The following is a 21,962-nucleotide window of genomic DNA, read 5'->3' as shown; positions in this document are numbered from 1 at the left end:
ACAATTGGGACTTCCCTGGCATTCCAGTGGTTAAGACTCCACACTTCCACTGCAGGGGGCACAGGTTCCATCCCTGGTCAGGGAAGACCCTGCATGCTGAGCTGCACAACCAAAAAATATATATGTGACAATAATGCACATAATAACAGTGCTCCGAAATACAGGAAGCAAAAACTGACAGAACTGAAGGTGTAAATAAACAGTTCACCAGTGGTAGTTAGAACAACTAGAGAGAAGATCAACAAGGAAATAGAAAACTTGAACAGCATAAAGCAACTAGACCTAATAGACATTTATGGAAAACTAATAACAGCAGAATATACATCCTTCTTAAGTGCACATGGAACCTGCTCCAGGATAGAACATATGCCACACCATAATACAAGTCTCAATAAATTTAAAAGGACTGAAATTATACAAAGTATTCCTATGACTACAAAGGAATGAAATTAGAAGTAAGTAGCAGAAAGAAATTTGGGAAGTTCAAAAATATGTGGAAATTAAACAAAGCACTTTTAAACAATCAATGGGTAAAAGAAGAAGTATCAAGAGAAATTAGAAAAATTTTGAGATGAATGAAAATGAAAACACAGTATACTAAGGTATGATGTAGCAAGAGTAGTCTTTACAGGGAATTTTAGAACAAGACTATATTACATAGAGAGACTACATGAAAACAAATCTAATATTCTCCCTTAAGACACTGGAAAAAGGTGAGCAAACTAAACCCAAAGCAGGCAGAAGGAAAGTAATATAAAGGCTAGAGTGAAAATTGATGAAACAGAGAATAGAAAAACAGTTGAAAAAATCAACAAAACCAAAAGTTGGTTTGAAAAGATTAGCTAGACTGACAACGAGAAAAAGAAAAGAGAGAAAGATCCAAATAACTGAAATTATGAATGAAAGAGGGAACATTAATTCCAACTTCACAGAAGTACAAAGCTCTATTAAGCAATACTATGAACAAGTGTATGCCAAATTAGATAACTTAGATAAAATGGAATACTTCCCAGAAATGCACAGACTACCCAAACTGACTCAAGAAGACATATACAAGCGGAATAAATCTTTTGTCCTTTAAAAAAATTAGTACATGTTAATTTTAGAGGAGTTTTAGGTTTACAGAAACATTGAGCAGAAAGTACAGAGTTCCCATATTCCCCCCAACACGGTTTTCCTGTTATTAACATTTTGCATTAATATGCTACATTTGTTGCAATTGATGAATCAGCAGTAACACATTATTATAAAATATTATTAATGTAATATATCTATGATTACAGTATCATACAAAATAGTTTCATTGACTAAAAATCCCCTGCATTTCATTTATTCATCCCTCTCCTCTTACCCCTGAAACCCTGGCAACGACCGATTTTTTTTTTTAACTGTCTTTATATAGTTTTGCCTTTTCCAGAATGTTGTATAGTTGGAATCATACAGAATGTAGCCTTTTCAGACTGGCTTCTTTCACTTAACAATATGCATTAAAGGTTTCTCCATGTCTTTTTGTGGTTTGATAGCTTATTTCTTTTTACCACTAATTAGTATTTCATTGTGTAGATGTATCACAGTGTGTTTATCCAGTCAGCTATTGAAGGATATCTTATTGCTTCCAGTTTTTGGCAATTATGAATAAAGCTGCTGTAAACATTTGTGTGGAGGTTTTTGTATGAACATAAATTTTCACCTCGTTTGGGTAAATACCTAGGTATGTGATTGCTGGATCATATGGTAAGACTATGTTTAGCTTTGAAAGAAACTGCTAAATTGTCTTCCAAAGTGGTTGTACCATTTTGCATTTGTACCAACAATGAATGGGAGTTGCTTCACATCCTTGCTAACATTTGATGTCAATTTTGGATTTTAGCCATTCTGATAGGTGTGACATAGTATCTCATTGGTTTAATTTGCAATTCCCTAATACAGGGGTCTGGTACTGGTCGGCGGTCTGTTAGGAACGGGGTTGCACAGCAGGAGGTGAGTGGTGGGCAAGCGAGCGAAGCTTCATCTGCTGCTCCCTATCGCTCGCATGACCGCCTGAACCTCCCCCCAGCCGCCGTCCATGGAAAAATTGTCTTCCATGAAACCGGTGTCTGGTGCCAAAAAGGTTGGGGACCCGCTGCTCTAATAGCATATGATGTAGAAATGTGACTCTACTCTCATTTCTTTTCCTTTGCATTGACAAGGACCTCCAGGATATATTGACTAGAAGCGATGACTACAAACATCCTTTTCTCATTCCTGATCTTGGAACAAAAGCTTTCAACATTTCACATTTAGTATAAATTTCTTTAGCTATCCTTTATCAAATTAAGGAAATTCTCTACTTTTCCTAGTTTGCCAAGACATTTTGTTATGACTGAATGTTGACTTTATCAAACACATTTTCTGCGCTTATTATCTAGGTGTGACAACCTGCTTGGCGTTTGTAGGGCGTCTTAAATTCATTGTTTGATATCTGTTGTTGATTTGGGAAATTTCTCAGCCATTATCTTCAAATATAAATTTCTGCTGCATTCTGCTTATCTTCTTTCCTTCTGAAAATCTGATTACATGTATGTTAGACCTTTTGACTAAATCCTTTTTGTCTCTCACTCTAACATATTTTCTATTCTTTGGTCTCTGTGGACTTTATTCAGGATATTTTCTTCTAACCTGTCTTCCAAATCTCTTATCTCTCTGTTTCTAATGTGCTATTATGAAAACCCATCCACTAAGTTCTTAATTTTTTTAGTTCTAGAATTTCACTTGTTTTCCCCATGTAATTAGCATGGTATTTTAAAAGTCCATGGCTATTAATTCCAATATCTATAGCTCCTATGGACTGTCTCTTTCTCCTTCCCCCACCCCCTGCAATGTTCTCTTGTTTCCTTGTATGCCTGGTTACTTAATTGGTTTTTTAAAAAATTTTAAGCCACTTTATTGAGGTATGATTATTGGCATACAAATAGCTATGCATATTTAATGCGTACAACTTGATGAGTTTGGTGAACCTGGCTACTTGTTTGTATGTATGTGTGTGTGTATATATATACATATATATGTGTGTGTGTGTGTGTATATGTGTGTGTATATATATATATGAACTAGACATTGTATTTGTGAGCTTGTGTGTAGAAATTACGAGAGCCTTAACATATGTTGCTCTGGATAGGATCTATGTATGCTTCTTCCATTCTTCTATGCACCAGCATTATCTCAATCCAATTTAATGATTGAGATGGTTCAAAGCTGAGTTGGAGTTCCTATAGGAGCCCATCCTTCTAGTTTACCCTTTCTCCGAGGGTAGAGCCATTTGGAGTCTTAACCCAATGTGCAGAGGATTGCCCTTGGTCCTCCTACCTTAGGAAGCCCTGATACCTACTCTGTGTCCATCTAGCCTCACAAGGGCCTACTACCTATCAATCAGAGGGCCTGGCTCTCACATATTTTTTAAAATAAATTTATTTATTTTTGGTTGCATTGGGTCTTTGTTGCTGTGCGCGGGCTTTCTCTGGTTGCAGCGAGTGGGGCCTACTCTTCGTTGTAGTGCGCGGGCTTCTCATTGCGGTGGCTTCTAGTTGCAGAGCATGGTCTCTAGGCACGCAGGCTTCAGTAGTTGTGGCACCCAGGCTCAGTAGTTGTGGCGCATGGGCTTAGTTGCCTCGCGGTATGTGGGATCTTCCCGGACCAGGGCTTGAGCCTGTGTCCCCTGAATTGGCAGGCGGATTCTTAACCACTGCGCCACCAGGGAAGCCCTCAAGTATTTTTTGAATGAGCAAATGAACTTACTACCTGGCACGCATTATTGCTACTTGCTGAAATACAGATTAACCTTTGTCTAATCTGAAACAAATTTTAGAATCACAATTTCTAAATTTAAGAAGAGTTTGAAATCTAATAATATTACTTTAAGTACTCCATATTTAAGTGGTATAGTACTTGACTCTTCAAAATACTTGTTATAAGTAATCTACAGATGACTTTTTTTGGAACTCATGTCATCTGTCTTCATTTTTTTTTTTTTTTTTTTTTTTTTTTTTCCGATACGCGGGCCTCTCACTGTTGTAGCCTCTCCCGTTGCGGAGCGCAGGCTCAGCGGCCATGGCTCACAGGCCCAGCCGCTCCGCGGCATGTGGGATCTTCCCAGAACGGGGCACGAACCCATGTCCCCTGCATCTGCAGGCGGACTCTCAACCACTGCGCCACCAGGGAAGCCCATGTCTTCATTTTATTGATCCTTTCTACTGTTAAAATATGATTCATTCTTAAATGTCTCCATTTGTTGTTTTTTTAAATCTCATTTATTTAGCAAGCTTTATTTTTTTAACATCTTTATTGGAATATAATTGCTTTACAGTGTTGTGTTAGTTTCTACTGTATAACAAAGTGAATCAACTATATGCATATGTATATCCCCATATCCCCTCCCTCTTGCCTCTTCCTCCCACTCTCCTTATCCCACCCCTCTAGGTAGTCACAAAGCACTGAGTTGATCTCCCTGTGCCATGCAGCTGCTTCCCACTAGCTATCTATTTTACGTTTGGTAGTGTATATATATGTCAGTGCTACTCTTTAACTTCGTCCCAGCTTACCCTTCCCCCTCCCTGTGTCCTCAAGTCCATTCTCTGCGTCTGTGTCTTTATTCCTGTCTTGCCCCTATGTTCATCAGAACCATTTTTTTTTTAGATTCCACATATATGTGTCAGCCTATGGTATTCGTTTTTCTCTTTTTGACTTACTTCACTCTGTATGACAGACTCTAGGTCCATCCACCTCACTACAAATAGCTCAATTTCATTTCCTTTTATGGCTGAGTAATATTCCATTGTATATATGTGCACATCTTCTTTATCCATTCATCTGTCGATGGACACTTAAGTTGCTTCCATGTCCTGGCTATTGTAAATAGAGCTGCAATGAACATTTTGGTACATGGCTCTTTTTGAATTATGGTTTTCTCGGGGTATATGCCCCGTAGTGGGATTGCTGGGTCATATGGTTGTTCTATTTTTAGTTTTTTAAGGAACCTCCATAGTGGCTGTATCGATTTACATTTCCACTAACGGTGCAAGAGGGTTCCCTTTTCTCCACACCCTCTCCAGCATTTATTGCTTGTAGATTTTTTGATGATGGCCATTCTGACAGGTGTGAGGTGATACCTCATTGTTGTTTTCATTTGCATTTCTCTAATGATTAGTGATGTTGAGCATTCTTTCATGTGTTTTTTGTCAGTCTGTATATCTTCTTTAGAGAAATGTCTATTTAGGTCTTCTGCCCATTTTTGGGTTGGGTTGTTTTTTTGATATTGAGCTGCTTATATATTTTGGCAATTAATCCTTTGTCAGTTGCTTTGTTTGCAAATATTTTCTCCAGTTTTTTTTTTTTAACATGTGCTATATGAAAGGAACCCTCCTAGGTGCTGGGGTTATAAATGCAATCTAGTTCCTGCTCTTAAGGAGCTTAGGGAAGTAATGATGCTATGAGATAATGGCTATATGGAAGTTGCCCGTGTGGTACTGGGTTAGGCACACCTAAGAAATGCTAGTCTTGAAGGACAAATAGGAGTTGAAGAGGTGATCAAGTAGGATTTATGGAATTGTTTTCCAGTAAGTTAATGATATCTTTACAAGCATGCCAATTTCTCTATTAGCTAGTTTAAAGAGGTTTTGATTCTTTTGTTTCTTTTGGTAGATATTTTCTGTGACATTCCAGGTAAGTAATATTTTAGGCTTTAAAGGCCATGAGGATTCTGTCACAAACAGTCTGCCATCGTAGCATGAAAGTAGCCATAAATAATACATAAATAAATGAGCATGGCTGTGTTCCAGTAAAACTTTATTTAAGGACATGGAAATTTGAGTTTCATATACTTCTCATCTGTCACAGGGTATTCCTTCTGTTCTTTTAACCACTATAAAATTACAAAAATGTTCTTAACTTGAGGTACAGACAACAGGTTGGATTTGACCTATGAGCCATACTGTGCCATCCCATTTTAGACTTTCTATATTTAGACATATTTGTATATCTAAACTGAAAAAGAGATACACTTTGTTTTTTTCATCACAAAAGTAAACATTCTTGGTGTAAAACTAAAGCCTTTCATACCCTATAGTAATTGCTTAGAACAATTGGGGGTAAATTCTAGAAATTATTTCTCTATGTATATATTAATTTTTATAAAAAATGGGATTATATTGTATTTAGTGGTTGGCACTTAGTCATGCACTTAATAATTTAGCCTTTTGAATTGATTTTGTGCTGTTGTGTTTTCAAGGTGCGAAAGGCAATTGAAGAAGAAAATTGCTGCTTTGGGACTATTGATACCTGGTTGTTACATAAGCTCACAAAAGGTAAAGATGATTTGATAGATCTGTGTCTCAAGTAAGTGGAATTTGACTGACAGAAATGACCTATTTGAAAAAACTGGACGTTTGAAACTTTTTCCTCCATATCCCAGACATACTGTTTCTTTGGTACCGTAGTTACTTCATATTATACTAAAGCTAGATTAATTTCAGATTTATTCTAAGAGGAGGGTGATTTTAAAATTGTGATGAAACTTCAAACATAAGACCGAGGAACAGTCGTAATTTCGAGAGTGGAAGACTTGAGTTCAATTCCTAATCTACCACTTTGCAACTATACGTATAGTATAGCTATAGGTAATCACGTTGCTTCTCTGAGCCCCTTTCCACATCTTTAAACTGGGAATCATGATATGGAAATGTGCCTGAAAGTGCTTTTGTAAAGTATAAAATTTCAAAAAGGTTTAGTGGGAAATTGCTTTGGAGACTTTGCACTGGAAATACACATTTTGGAATGAATTTGAGGGCAGACAAAGGTCGAGACTATAAACTAAGGATAGGTGTTGATTTATACTACCTGATCATAAATAAATTGTTTCCAATATAAATTTAGGTTCTGAATTTGCCACAGATTTTTCAAATGCCAGTACAACTGGACTTTTTGACCCATATGAGGTAAAGTTTTTTTCCCTTCTTTTTTCTTTTTGAATTTATTTATTTTATTTATTTTACTTTTGGCTGCATTGGGTCTTCATTGCTGTTCACGGGCTTTCTCTAGTTGTGTCAAGCGGGGGCTACTCTTCGTTGTGGTGTGCGGGCTTCTCATTGCGGTGGCTTCTCTTGTTGTGAAGCGTGGGCTCTAGGTGTGTGGGCTCTAGGCGCCCGCGGGCTTCAGGAGTTGTGCACGTGGGCTCAGTAGTTGTGGCTTGCAGGCTCTAGAGCGCAAGCTCAGTAGTTGCGGTGCATTGGCTTAGATGCTCCTGGCATGTGGGATCTTCCCGGACCAGGGCTCAAACCCGTGTCCCCTGCATTGGCAGGTAGATTCTTAACCACTGAGCCACCAGGAAAGCCCCTTCCCTTCTTTCTGAGTCACCAATTTTTCTGTAATTTAGCTTGGATTCTGATGACATGTTTCTGTGCTCAGATGTGCTGGAGTAAGCTCATCACCTCCCTGCTTTCAATCCCGCTCTTTCTGCTGCCTCCCGTGAAGGATACGAGGTAATAATGAAAATCAGACATAGAAACTAGCAAAATTGTCCCTGAATTCACCTGGCCTGTGTGGGGAAAAGCATCTTATTATACGTTTGAGGTGCTTGTATGTTCATTATGTAACTTTTTGGCCTACGCTAAAAACAATTTGCTGAATTTTAGAATTAATATTTCTAGAGCTATAACTTACTTTTTAACCAATTTTATTTGAAGCCACAATTTTGGATCAGTGGATGAAGAGATATTTGGCGTGCCTATACCAGTAGTGGCCTTGGTAAGTAGAAAACTTGAGGGCTTCTCCTTGTATAGTATAAACTAAATGAATGTATATGAATAGTTAGGATTAGATTTAAGAAACAAAAAAGGTCCTTGCAGAATAAAGTTAAAGTATCTTTTTTCTTTTTAACTTAAAGGGCTCTCAATATAATCAGAAGTGTTCTCCACTTTCTGGAAAAGGGACCTGTGGGCCAGTGTTCTTTCATGGAAATATTTTATAACCTTTTCTGACTTCTCTATATATAGTTTTTCAGAAAACTGTGTTAAATTTTTTAAAAATGTTGTATTTTGAGTAATGTGTGGCTTGTATTTAATACTCTGAGATAAAAAACCGTGATGGGGCCAATGCTTAGTTTATATATGACATAGTATAATGATAAACCGTGATAGGGCAATTAAAGTAAAGAAGAAATATATTTACATTTTATAAAATCCTTCCTCAGCATCTACTTAGCTGGTAAAGAATTTGTGGATGAGTGGAAAATTAGCTGTTTCTGATTTTTGAGGTTTCTTTCTTTATTATAGAAACTCAGATCTTGTCTTTAATTTCCTGTAACAGCTTAAACAGGAGGTATAGAGCATCTGTCCCTAGATGGACAGTCACTATGGTAGGTGGAGAAATCAAGTGAGGGGAGGGGAATTAAATTCTCAAGTTACAAATTCCTGGAGAGGATCAGTCTTAGTAGGCTCAGGTTTAGATTAAGGTATGGCTAGAAGACATAGATTAGTGAGAAAGCATTCTTCAGATGAGTTTTGGTCCTTAAAATATTGCTGTATATATATCTACATGTAGTTACATTAACAAAATGTTACAGGGAAGTCCCTGGTGGTCTAGTGGTTAGGATTTGGCACTTTCACTGTCATGGCCTGGGTTCAATTCCTGGTTGGGGAGCTGAGATCCTGCAAGCCGTGAGATGTGGGAAAAAAAAAAAAAAGTTATAATTTTTTTTAACAAAAATGTATGTTTGGGAAATGTATATTTTTAACCTACATCTACTTATACACCTATCTCTCTTATTAAAAGAGAAATTTGTGTGGCCAGTTATTTTGACTAATGAATGAAAATGCTTGCAGTTTCAAATGAACAATCTTAGTTGTTTTTTTCTGGACAAATTTTATTCTGACTTTTATTTCTAAGATTATTCTTATGATACTTAAAAGTGGTGAAGTAGGTAGACTGCTGAAAATTCCTGAGACACGTTAGTTATCCCCATAACGTTAGTCCTAGAGAGACTCCTATCATATACTTGTTGCTCTCTGTTTCCTTTTTTTAAGGAAAAGGAAATAAAATGGTGAACCATGAGAATACAATAAGTAAGACAGCGGGATACAGTGAAATGGAACACTGCTAAGGGCCCAAGGTCTTATATTTGAATGTTTTTGGCAGGTTGCTGACCAGCAATCAGCCATGTTTGGAGAATGCTGCTTCCAGACAGGAGATGTGAAGTTAACCATGGGAACTGGGACATTTTTGGATATTAATACTGGAAATAACCCTCAACAGAGTGTTGGAGGTAGGTAGTTAGAATATATCCTATTTATTAATAAAATATCCCTTCTTTTTACTTGTTCAACTTTTGTGACACTATTTTCTTATTTTATATTAAGGATATTGTCTAATATTTTTCATTATTCTTCTTAGAGACAGTTAATCCCCATTTCCCTTTTTTCTTAAATTAAAAGCACTAAAAAAATGAGAAAAATTTTAGGGAAAAGTTCAGAAAGACTAGGGTATTTTGGTCAGCTTTCTAAATATTTACCTATAATACATGTTATATTTGTTGAAAAAACATCTTTCTAGGCCTCTAAAATTTCTTTTATGTGTTAGAATTTCTTCTTTTTGTGATACTTTTTGGCAGTGGTACTTCTCAACTAGTGATCCATGCATATTTAGGGTTTTAATGACAATTGCTAAGAATTTGCTCTCTCTAATGGAGGAAATCCTGGAATGCACAAACCAAGAAATTTAGATAGTGTAACTACACTCAGGAGAGCTTGGGGCTCTTAGTCTGAGCTCTGGTCTCCTAACATGGTTACTAAGAGGTGGATTTAAAAATGTTTTTCTTGCCTTTCATTCCCCCTAAAGTTCTTCCTTTTTCCCTAACTGGGAAAATGAAAGCTGGAAAAATGATCATTATAAAAATTAAATTAAATGAAAAAAAAAACACAGAAGAATGATCATTGTTTCTATTTAGGAACGTTGTTTAGAAACTACAGATAGGGGACCTCCCTGGCAGTCCAGTGGTTAAGATTTTGCCTTCTAATGCAACAAATTCAATAAAGAGTTAAAAAAAAATTAGTAACTACAGATAAATGCAATAGCATGGTTAGTTGTCTGACAAACCAATCTCATAATAACCTTTAATTTCTCAATTAAAATATTATTTCTGTGTTTCTAGAGACACAGATATGCTTGTAGCTACTAAAAGCTAATATTTATTGTTCTTTTTCTATGCCAGGCACTGCCCTAAGTCCTTTTTCAGTTTATTTTCACAGAAGCTCTCCGAGGTAGACCACTTTACAGTCGAGGAAACTGAGACTAAGAAACTAGAAACTTGTAAGACCACAGCTAGAAAATGAGAGAGGGCTGGGATTTGAACTCAGGCAGTCTGACTCCACAGGCATGTTGCTAGTTTTTGAGATAATCAAATTGTTCCACTGTAGACTTCTCTGTAATTAATTCACTATTTATTGTGTGACTTACATTGTTTATTTGTTTTTAAGGCTTTTATCCATTAATTGGGTGGAAGATTGGGCAAGAAGTGGTGTGCTTAGCTGAAGGCAATGCAGCAGACACCGGTACTGCCATACAGTGGGCTCAACAGTTAGGTGAGTCGTCTCTTTCAACAGATTTCATAGGCCAGACATAACTCAGGAAAGCCACAGGATCGCAGATCAGCACGAATGGATGATTCAAATGAAACGAAATAAAATGACGTGCTAGAAGAAAATACAGGATGTTATTTTCATGACATTGGGATGGTAAAAGGCTAGGCATTAAAGCCAGATACCATAAAGAAAAAGAAAAATAGATGTAAGTATAGAAAACATTAGAACGTGTAGGGAGAGATGCTGTAGCAAAGTTGAAAGACAAACTGGTAAGGACAATTTGTAGCATATATTAGAAAAATTTAAAAAGATGACCAAAAAATTGGACAAAAGGCAGAGGAATAGGTATTTTTTAAATCAAGTGACTGTTAAAATGTGCTGTTTAAATTCAATAATCAAAGAAATACACATTTAAAAATTGATGTCTCCTATGATTGTCAGAAATTAATTACTTCTACGATGCTCAGCATTGATGGAAACGTAGAGAGAAAAGTATTCTTGTTTTCCATTGCGATGAATGTTAATTAGTATGGCCTTTCTGGAGGGCAATTAGGCAACATGTATCATTTTATAGAGTACAGACCCTTGGCCCTCAGATCTATTCTTTGTTTCCTAAGAAAATAATCATACAGGTGTGCAAAGACGTGTACATACATGGGTGTTTAAAACGGCAGTTGGAAATAAGTTCCTGTCTAATAATAAAGCGTTAAGTAAGTAAATGTTGGTACATCCATATAGTAGAACGCTGTACAAATAACACAAATACTGTAGTCACAAATAACCATGTAGTTGCACATCTTATTGACATGCAACATTGTCTGTGATACATTAAGGAAGGGATTAAGCAGTCGCAGAACAGCCTGTATGAATATTTTTTGCTTTTTTTAAAAAACAGCTTTTTGAGATATAATTCACATGTCAAATAATTCACTTACTTAAGGTGTACAATTCAGTATTTTTTAGTATTTTCACAGGGTTGTGTAGCCATCACCACAATCTAATTTTAGAATATTTTTGTTCTCCATAAAAGAAACCCCCCTACCCATTGGCGGTGACTCCCTGTTCTACCCCCCAGCCCTAAGCTACCATTAATCTACTTTCTGTCTCTATGGATTTGCCTATTCTGGACATTTCATATGGATGGAATCAAACAATATGTGGTCTTTTGTGACTGGCTTCTTTCACTCAGCATGTAATGTTTTCAAGGTTCACCCATGTTGTAGCATGTATCATTACTTCATTTCTTTTCATTGCTGAATAATTTTCCACCATATGGATGAACCAGCATTTATCCATTCAACAGTTGATGGCCATCTGGGTTGTTCCCACTTTTTGACTATTGTGAATAATGAAGAGCCTATATATTATATAACCATATTTAATGCATACAGTATGTAGTGTTATATACCAAAGTATTAACAATAGGTATGTCTGATGATTAGATTATGAGGGGCTCTGCTATCTACTTTGCTGATTTGAACTAAACTGATTTGTTTAAAGACAAAGATAATTCTGTTGGCAGAAAACATACACTTCAGGAGGAAAATGCCAATCCATTTCTTCCTTTCTCTCTCTTTCTCTATAAGCCTGCACCTACATTATCATCATAAGATTACTTATTAACAACAACAACAAATTGTTTGTTTGGAAGCTTTTTATCACTTAAAAGTCTCTTCTTCCTTAAATGTACTTCTTTTAATTTTTTGGACATGTATCTTTAGTCAACTCAGAATTATCAGAAATAGGAAATATAGGTTACCTATTTCTTCTCTTTTAGTTATACCTTTTATTAATTTTACTCCTTCCCCCCGCCAAAAAAAAAGTGCAAAGAAAAAGCAGAATGATTTCACATTCCTCATTAAAAAAAAAATCTTTCCCAAGTTCCTTTGACATCATGTACACATTATCAGGGGGAATCATTTCCACCGCTTTGCTGGGTTGGGGCTCATTCACTGTGATTCTCAAATGATGAAAACTCTTTTCTGGGGGATGGAGCTAAATGGCCCTGACCTAGAAAAGTGGTGTGATTTCCAGTGGACACATAAGCCCCTCCTAAAGACCAGTCCCATCTCTGGCAGGAAGCAGGACCATTTGTCTGACTGGAGAGAGAGAGAGAATTCAGAGTTGAATTATTTACTTAAAAATTTCAATCATTGGACTTCCCTGTCGGTGCAGTGGTTGAGAGTCCGCCTGCCGATGCAGGGGACGTGGGTTCGTGCCCCAGTCCGGGAAGATCCCACATGCTGCGGAGCGGCTAGGCCCGTGAGCCATGGCCACTGAGCCTGCGCGTCTGGAGCCTGTGCTCCGCAACGGGAGAGGCCACAGCGTGAGAGGCCCAAAATTCAATCATTGGCAGAGCTAAACATTATTGGTATACATCTGTCTGAAATGTAAAAAAAAGTTGACCTTTATTTGAATATATCTCTTTCTGTTCTGAGAATTCACTTTAATGAGTATATCGAGAAAATAACTGAATTATGTTCAGGAGAAACACAGTGCATAAGAGCCTGAGTGACCCTGTCATTTCCTTGAAGATGTGTATTCTGAGCATTTATGTCTGTGTGACATGCTGCGTTTGTTCCACTCTGAATGGTGGCTTCCTCCTACCCCTTTACTGGGTTGAATGCCTCAGTCGAGCTCAGGCACGAAAGCTCTTTTAAACCACTTTCATCTTGACTTTCAGATTTATTTTCTTAATCTTTTTCACACAGGCCAATTCTCTCACTTTTTTCCCCCTTGAGTTCCTATGGGATCATCTCTTTTTCCTTTTCATCTGGTCCATCTCGGCTCCCCTTCACTCTTTGTTCCCTATTTTGCTATCTCAATCTTAGAAATATTTCTATGTCTTCCAGCTTTTATTCAGTTAACAAGAAATTAAGTGCTAAGTACGAACCTGGACCTGTACATGCTAGGAGACACCAGTGGATAAGACAGTCACTCCCTGCCCTCACGGAGGTTATAGTCTAGCAGGAAAGATGTATATTAAATGAATAATGGAAAAAAACAAAAGAAATTAGTGTTAAGTAGTACCAGGAAAGAGAAATAGAGGTAGAATCAGTGATCTCTTTCTAAAGGGGGTGCTTTGTTTGGTCTGGGGAATCAGAGGGCTTCTTTAAAGAAGTCATGCTTCAGGCTTCCCTGGTGGTGCAGTGGTTAAGAATCTGCCTGCCAATGCAGGGGACATGGGTTTGAACCCTGGCCCGGGAAGATCCCACATGCCGCGAAGCAACTAAGCCCATGCTCCACAACTACTGAGCCTGCACTCTAGAGCTCGTGTGCCACAACTACTGAGCCCACGTGCCACAGCTACTGAAGCCCGCGTGCCTAGAGCCCGTGCTCCGTAACAAGAGAAGCCCCTGCAATGAGAAGCCCGCGCACGGCAACAAAGAGTAGCCCCCACTCGCCGCAACCAGAGAAAGCCCGTGCACAGCAACAAAGACCCAATGCAGCCAAAAACAATAAATAAATAATTTATTTTTTAAAAAGTCATCTGCAACTAAAAAAAAAAAATAGAAAAAGAAGTCGTGTTTCAGCTAGGACTGAAGGAAGAACAAGAGTGGTTGGACAGATGGGAGAAGCACTTGGTCAAGGAGCAGCCCAAGCAGAGAGGACCAGTGAAGAAGGCCCTGAGCAGGGAGAAGCATGGCCTATTTAAGGAACTGAAAGAACGCCCTATTTCTTTTCTACAACTGAGACAGTTCCCATCTCTGTTGTCCTCCAGTAACTCGGGTCAGGGGACATCTTTTCCTTAGCAATTCCACTTTTAATTGCTACATGTCACATCTGCCTGCTCCAGGCAAGCCCCATCAGACTCCCAGTATACTTTGTAAATTACCCAGGACTCTTGTTTACTAGAAATAAAGGAAACTGATTTCTTCTCTCTGGGCCTCTTCTGAAGAGAGATAACAGCCTCTCTCTTTAGAGGAGATGAGATAAACATTCTCTCATCTAGGAACTAATTAGGTGGTGGTGAATGGTTACATGCTATTGCTAGTGAGTAGGGTTTTTGTTCATGGTCTTGTATCCCTCTTGCTTCCTGCTGGGATGACACACAGTAAGATAAATGTGGCTGCAGCTGGAGTGGAACCCAGTCATGAATGAAACCTTGAGTTGTCAAGGAGACTGTGCAGACCCAGGGTCTGTAGAGGGCACCAACTGAGTGTTATTGGTGAAAATACCAGAGGCTGGTGAGGACCCTGTAGATGTTCTCTATGGATCGAGCCTGCTGAGCCAAGAGAAAATCGCCTCAGATGTGGAGAAGAAAAAGCTGGGCCTCCCCACTCCTGGGAGAACCTGGTAACAGTGGACGTCAGTACTGATTGGTCTGAATTGCTCCTCTTCCAGGATAAGTGGAGAGGCCTAATCTTTCTCATACTCTGAGAAACCCGAGAGCCAAGGGCATTCATTCCCTTACCTCTCACTGCCTGCCAACCCCATAAGCCTGACCTGAAGGAAAGCACAAAGCATTCAAGAACATCCAGTACCCTGAAGGAGGGTGACCAAGTTCGATAAAGCACAACAGGTGGCTCCCACAGAGGCAGATGTCATGGAGGAAACAGAAGATTAAAATAACAACAGTGGGCTTCCCTGGTGGCGCAGTGGTTAAAAATCCGCCTGCCAGGGCTTCCCTGGTGGTGCAGTGGTTGAGAGTCCGCCTGCCGATGCAGGGGACACGGGTTCGTGCCCCGGTCCGGGAAGGTCCCACATGCCGCGGCGTGGCTAGGCCCGTGAGCCATGGCCGCTGAGCCTGCGCGTCCGGAGCCTGTGCTTCGCAACGGGAGAGGCCACAACAGTGAGAGGCCCGCGTACCGCAAAAAAAAAAAAAAAAATCCGCCTGCCAATGCAGGGGACACGGGTTCGATCCCTGGTCCAGGAAGATCCCACATGCCACAGAGCAGCTAAGCCCGTGCATCACAACTACTGAGGCTGCGTTCCACAACAAGAGAAGCCACTGCAATGAGAAGCCCATGCACTGCAATGAAGAGTAGCCCCCGCTCGCCGCAACTAGAGAAAGCCCGGGCACAGCAACAAAGACCCAACGCAGCCAAAAATAAATAAATACATAAACTTATTAAAAATATATAACAACAGGGCTTCCCTGGTGGTGCAGTGGTTGAGAGTCCGCCTGCTGATGCAGGGGACACGGGTCTGTGCTCCGGTCCGGGAAGATCCCACATGCCGCGGAGCGGCTAGGGCCGTGAGCCATGGCCACTGAGCCTGCGCCTCCAGAGCCTGTGCTCCGCAATAGGAGAGGCCACAACAGTGAGAGGCCTGCGTACTGCAAAAAAAAAAAAAAATACATATATATATATATATATATATATATATATGAAACAACAACAAAAATAAAACAGTAAATGGATAAAAGAAGATATTGCGAAGAAATGTTGGGAACAAATAATTTCAAAGAGCAAAAACTGTGATATATAATATGTAAAGAAATTAATAATATGTAAAATGGACAGTACTGAAAACCCAAGTAGGGATCAGGAAGAATTTAACAACAAAAAGGGAAAAAATAGAAAATAAAGCTGAAAGGTAAGATATATAGAGGAAAGATCAGAGGAAAGAAATATGTGACTAACTGTCTCTTTTCTAGAATATGAAAATGGAATTATGAAAATGTAAAAATTGAAGAGAGAATTGAAAATAAATGTCCCTGAACTGAAGAAAGACCTAAGTTTTCAGAGTGAAATGGCTTTACTAAGTTTAAAAAAGTCGCACACTAAGACAGTCATATGTAGATGAATTGTCTGAATCCCAAGAATAAAGAAAAGAGTTGAGAGAGGAAGAATAGTTGATTTATAAAGAGAAGAGAATCAGACCGGCCTGGAAGTTAGTTGTAAAATTTTGAAAGTGGAACAACATCTACCCATTACAGAGAAAAAAGAACAGGGAGCCAATATTCCAGGGTCTGGCTAAGACGTCATTCAGATTAAGTGCAAAAGGCACATTTCTTGGCCATGCAGTATATACTTTCTGAAGAAATTACCCAAAATGAGCTAGAACAAAAATCTCAATATGGAGAAAGCAAAGGATACAAATAAAGTGTTTTCCAAATAAAAATATATTTTTTTCCTGGTAGTAGGCCAGACTTCTCTTTGTTCTATTTTATTTGAGCTGCTCTTATACCAAACTGATTTAAGTTTTCTTACTGTAATGTAAACACTTTATTTCCATACATTAAGAACATAGTTTTGGATATCCTTTTAAGAGATTGAAGTGATCTTAACACTAAAAAGAGCCCCTAATTAAGCTGGGCTTAAAGATTTTATGTGTGTGCATGCTTGCTCTACAAAAGAAAGTAATGTTCCTGTCCAATGTTTCAAAATGGTATTTTTTTTCCTTCCAATAAATGCTTTTAATTCTGTGATGTGTAATTTATGGAGCAAATTGCTGGTCAAGAATAGACAACGGAGTGTACATCTTTTCTGTTCTTCATTCTTCTTCCTGTTCATCTGTGTTTTTATTTCAAGTCTGTGTAAATCCCTTTACACACACACACACGCACACACACACACACACACATGCACAGAACCAAATCCTTTTCTCAGTGCCATACTTAGACAAGCAAGAGTGGAACATCTCAGGGCTTCCCTGGAGGCGCAGTGGTTGAGAGTCCGCCTGCCGATGCAGGGGAGCCGGGTTCGTGCCCTGGTCCGGGAAGATCCCACATGCTGCGGAGCCTGCGCGTCCGGAGCCTGTGCTCCGCTACGGGAGAGGCCACAATAGTGAGAGGCCCGCGTACCGCAAAAAAAAAAAAAACAAGAGTGGAACATCTCAGCCTGTTATGTAATACAGTTAGAAATGAATAGTAAAAACAGTATTTAAATGGTACTTAGCCACATGGAAATTTGAAATGTCTTTTCTTAAGTAGCATAGGGCCAAGGAAAACATTTGAAACACAATTTAATAGTGTCCAGAAAATAACGAAAATGACTATAATTCTGTAAAAATTAGTACTTAGATGAAAATGATGAATGCTTATTAATATGCAAATAAAGAGAAGCATTTTAAATTTCCAACCCCAAAATGGTAAAGGTATGCAAATCATAAAAGGTAGATTGATAAACTAAATCTCTTTTAAACATATCTAAGTTACCCTATATACGTTTCAGTAAGTTTATATACGTATATGTGGGGGGGTGGAGAAAGAGAGAAGAGAAAATGAGAACTGTTTTAACTTTTTGTTTTGAAATAATTTCAAACTTGTAAAAATAGTACAAAAATTCATGTATACCCTTTATCCCAGATTATCCCTATGTTTCAACATTTTGCCATAATTGCTTTACCTATCTATCTATTACCCACCCATCCATCTATCCATCCAATATGCTATAGGATAGATAAATATCTAGATAATTTTCTGAGCTCTTTGATAATAGCTTGCATGCATCTTACTTCTTTCCCTGTAGTATTTCACTATGTATTTCCTAAGAACAAGAATATTCTCTCACATAGCTAAAGTATGGTTATTAACTTCAGAAAATTTTAACAGTGGGTACAATACTTTTGTCAGATGTCCCAATCCTGTCCTTCATGGCAATTTTTTTCCAATACAGGGTCCAGTTCAGGATTGCTTATTGTATAATTTCCTTTAATCTAGAACAGTTTCATCAACTATTCTGTTTCTATTGACATTTTTGAAGAATATAAGTCAGTTATTTTATAGAATGTCCCTCAATTTGGGTGTTTCATGTCTAGATCCAGGTTATATAGTTTGGACTGAAATTATACATAAGTGATAATGTGTCTTTCTCAGAATACATACCTGGAGATGCAAAGTGCCTCTTACTCCTGTTTTGGTTCTGTCAGTTTTGTTCAAGTGCATAAGATATTTTCTGATTTCTCCATTGTATAATTACCATTTTTTTGTAATAAATAATATGTGGCGAGATACTTTGAGATTAGCTTGGTACCCCTTTTCTCACCAAACTTCCCCCATCCCCTAAATTTAGCTTTCATTGATGATTCCTACCTGGATCAGTCTTCACTATGATAGTTGCAAAATGGTGCTTTCTAACTCCATTTTTCCCTCTGTTTATTAGTTAGCATTCTGTTATATAAGGAAGAGCTTTCCCTTCTCCTCTGTTAATTTATTATTGGTATAAACTCATGGTTTCTTATTTTATTCAGCAGGTTATAATTTTTGCAGTTCTTATTTGTTTATTTTTTTCATGCTCAAATAGCCCCAGATTTGGCCAGTGAAAACTTCCTCAGTCTAGCTTCTATGTCTTTGAAGTGTCTATCTGTATTATTTTTGAGCACTTCCTTAATTTCTGGCACAAGGTGGTTTTAAGCTCATCTTGTGTTTCCTGCCCTGGAATTCCTGCCCTGGAATTAGCCACTTTTCCAATGAGCCCTGCCTCCTTTTAGTGGGAAATGGTATTTAAAAGCAATGAGGGACTTGCCTGGTGTGCAGTGGTTGAGAATCTGCCTGCTGATGCAGAGGACATGGGTTTAAGCCCTGGTCCGGGAAGATCCCACATGCTGCGGATCAACTAAGCCCATGGGCCGCAACTATTGAGCCTGCGCTCTAGAGCCTGCGAGCCACAACTACTGAGCCCACGTGCCACAACTACTGAAGCCCACACGCCTAGAGCCCAAACTCTGCAACAAGAGAAGCCACTGCAGTAAGAAGCTCGCGAACTGCAATGAAGAGTAGCCCCCGCTTGCTGCAACTTGAGAAAGCCCGTGCTCAGCAACTAAGACCCAACAACGAAGACCCAATGCAGCCAAAAATAAATACATTTATTAAAAAAATAAAAACAATGACTGGGGGAATTCCCTGGTGGTCCAGAGGTTAGGACTCCATACTTTTACTGCTGAGGGCTCGGGTTCAATCCCTGGTTGAGGAGCTAAGATCCCACAAGCTATGCAGTGCAGCCAATAAGTAAATGTACAATTTGATAAATTAAAAAAAATTTAAAAACATATAAGAACAATGACTGGAATGCCTTTGTAGAAGAGCTGGAAATGTGTGTGTGTGTGTGTGTGTGAGAGAGAGAGAGAGAAGGGTCCCTGTTCCACATTTTTGTCTCCCACTTGTTTTTTCTCGACGTGGAAAAAACCACGTTGAGAACCTGGCTCCCAACAACATTAATATTATGTACTTATTTGCTCAATCTTAAAATATACACCAAAGAGTTTGAGTTACTAGACCCATACCACTCCAACAAACAACGTTCAAAGGTTTTTTTTCCTTTATATTAAGGGTATATGGTCCAAGCATGCTATTCAAATTACCTGGATTAATTCTTTTTCTTCTCCCTTCGGTGAGTTTATTAATTTGAAAAGAACTGGGTTCATTTGTTTCTGTTACCATTCATTTTTAGTTTTTTTCCCTCTGCATCCTTTTTAAAAACATTTTTTAATGTGGAATTTTAGCATGATTTCCAAGTCAAATTCATAAAAGAAGGAGCAGTTGACTCCCTCTCCTCTCCCTTCACCCTGTCTTCCTACCTCTTGTAGATACTACATTTGTTTTTGGTTTATCCTTCCTATTTGTTTTTGCAAAAACATGAAGATACAATGTTTTTTCTCTCTCATTCAGGTAGAATGAAAAAACATTCAAAAAACAAAAAAAACAGGATCATTTCCCCACTCTCTGTCCTGTGGAGACCCCTGACTCTCACTCCTCAGACCAAAAAGAGGGGCTTCTTCAGAAGCTCTTCATATTTGTACCTGATGTACAGACCCAAGTTTCAGGTTTCAGGCTGTCCCTGATTCTAGGACAGGAGATATCAGAGAAAATAAAAAACAGGAAACTCACTGCTGGTTTGGTGGTACTCAGAGTTCCTTGGTTGGACTGCTAGCTTATTCTTTTGAGTCTTCAGATAGCTTTTCTGTGTATTGCATCCAGGATTCTTAGTTGCATTCACTGGGAGAGATAGAGTGAAGTCTGCCTACTCCACAGGACTTTCCATTAATCAGCTCATTGGTGAGCATTTTAGGTAGAAGATTGTTTAGAGAAATTCTTCAAGCAAGGACAGAACAACCAGTAAAGAATGTGGACAAACTAGATTTTCTTCCCCCTGTTTCTTTGTCTGTTACCAAAAACTTTCCTCAAACCAGCCATCTATTATGTTTTCCACATCTTGGTTGAAAAATTTAGACATTTGGACATGATTTCTTCAAAGTATAGATTTTTTTTTTTTTTTTTTTTTTTTTTATGCGTTACGCGGGCCTCTCACTGTTGTGGCCTCTCCCGTTGCGGAGGACAGGCTCCGGACGCGCAGGCTCAGCGGCCATGGCTCACGGGCCCAGCCGCTCCGCGGCATGTGGGATCTTCCCAGACCGGGGCACGAACCCGTGTCCCCTGCATCGGCAGGCGGACTCTCAACCACTGCGCCACCAGGGAAGCCCCAAAGTATAGATTTTTAAGAGCAGTGTTTTTTTCTTAATATATTAGTTTTTGAAGTGCTGTCTATTTTGATGTGTTATTGGACATTTTGAACAAATGAATGTGACTTATGGATCTGATAACTGTCATTTTGAGTAAAATTTGTAATAATTATTGAGCGATCCTCATTAACCATAGTTTTATCATAGGTGTTCCTTAAGCGTCTTGTCTTTAATCAATTCTTCATTATAAGAATAACAAAACATACAAGAAAATAAAACCAACCTAAGTATTACTGTATAAGGCCAGCAATATTTATTATGACCAATTCCTGATCTTTTGCATCTGATCTATGCTGTCAGTCTCACATGCTTATTCAGGAGTCACATTACAAACAAGGGTATCCAAATGGCCAGTGAAAAGGATTTCAACTTCATTAGTCAACAGAGAAATACAAAATCAAGCTATTGTGTAATACCACCAAACAGTAAAAATGAAAACCATAGACAGTATCAATTGTTAACAAGAATATGGGATAACTGGAACTCTCACATGCCTGGCAAGAGCCTTAAATTGGCAAAACCACTTTGGAAAACGATTCAGCAATATCTGCTAAAGCTAGTCCTAAATGTGAAGATCCTAGGACCAGCAATTCCATCCCTTGGTATATAACAAACAGAAACATATACATATGCTTACCAAAAAGAAGGTACATGAGTGTTCAAAGTGGCCTATTTATATTAGCCCCAAACTGGAAACTACCCATATGTGTATCAGCTGTAGAATAATTGAATGAACTGTGTATGGTGAGAATGGAATACTATACAGGCATGAGAATGAATGAAGTACAACTACTTGTAACAAAAGGAATCTCACACACATGATGTTGAGCAAAAGAAGTTGGTATCTTGACCTAGGTGTTGGTTTCCTGGTTGTATTCACACTGTGAAAATTCATCCAGCTGTACATTTAGCATTTGTGCATCTTCCTATATGTATACTTCAATTAAAAAA

The 21,962-nt window shown here is 38.5% G+C and overlaps 1 protein-coding gene across 3 annotated transcripts in view; it reads left to right on the top strand.

Annotated features, from left to right (window-relative positions):
* Positions 1–21,962, top strand: part of GK5 (glycerol kinase 5) — a 74,267-nt gene that overhangs the window by 38,328 nt on the left and 13,977 nt on the right. For all 3 annotated transcript variants that reach the window (XM_032630260.1, XM_032630259.1, XM_032630261.1), the window contains 6 exons: positions 6,263–6,338; positions 6,907–6,968; positions 7,438–7,511; positions 7,716–7,776; positions 9,166–9,292; positions 10,503–10,607. In XM_032630260.1, coding sequence (XP_032486151.1) covers positions 6,263–6,338; positions 6,907–6,968; positions 7,438–7,511; positions 7,716–7,776; positions 9,166–9,292; positions 10,503–10,607 — 505 coding nt within the window. The remainder of the gene's footprint in view (positions 1–6,262; positions 6,339–6,906; positions 6,969–7,437; positions 7,512–7,715; positions 7,777–9,165; positions 9,293–10,502; positions 10,608–21,962) is intronic.

This window comes from Phocoena sinus, chromosome 4 (assembly GCF_008692025.1).
Source record: "Phocoena sinus isolate mPhoSin1 chromosome 4, mPhoSin1.pri, whole genome shotgun sequence".
NCBI classification, from domain to species: Eukaryota; Metazoa; Chordata; class Mammalia; order Artiodactyla; family Phocoenidae; genus Phocoena; species Phocoena sinus.
Note: the sequence above shows the minus strand (reverse complement) of the source record. Positions and strands in the feature narration are given on the sequence as shown.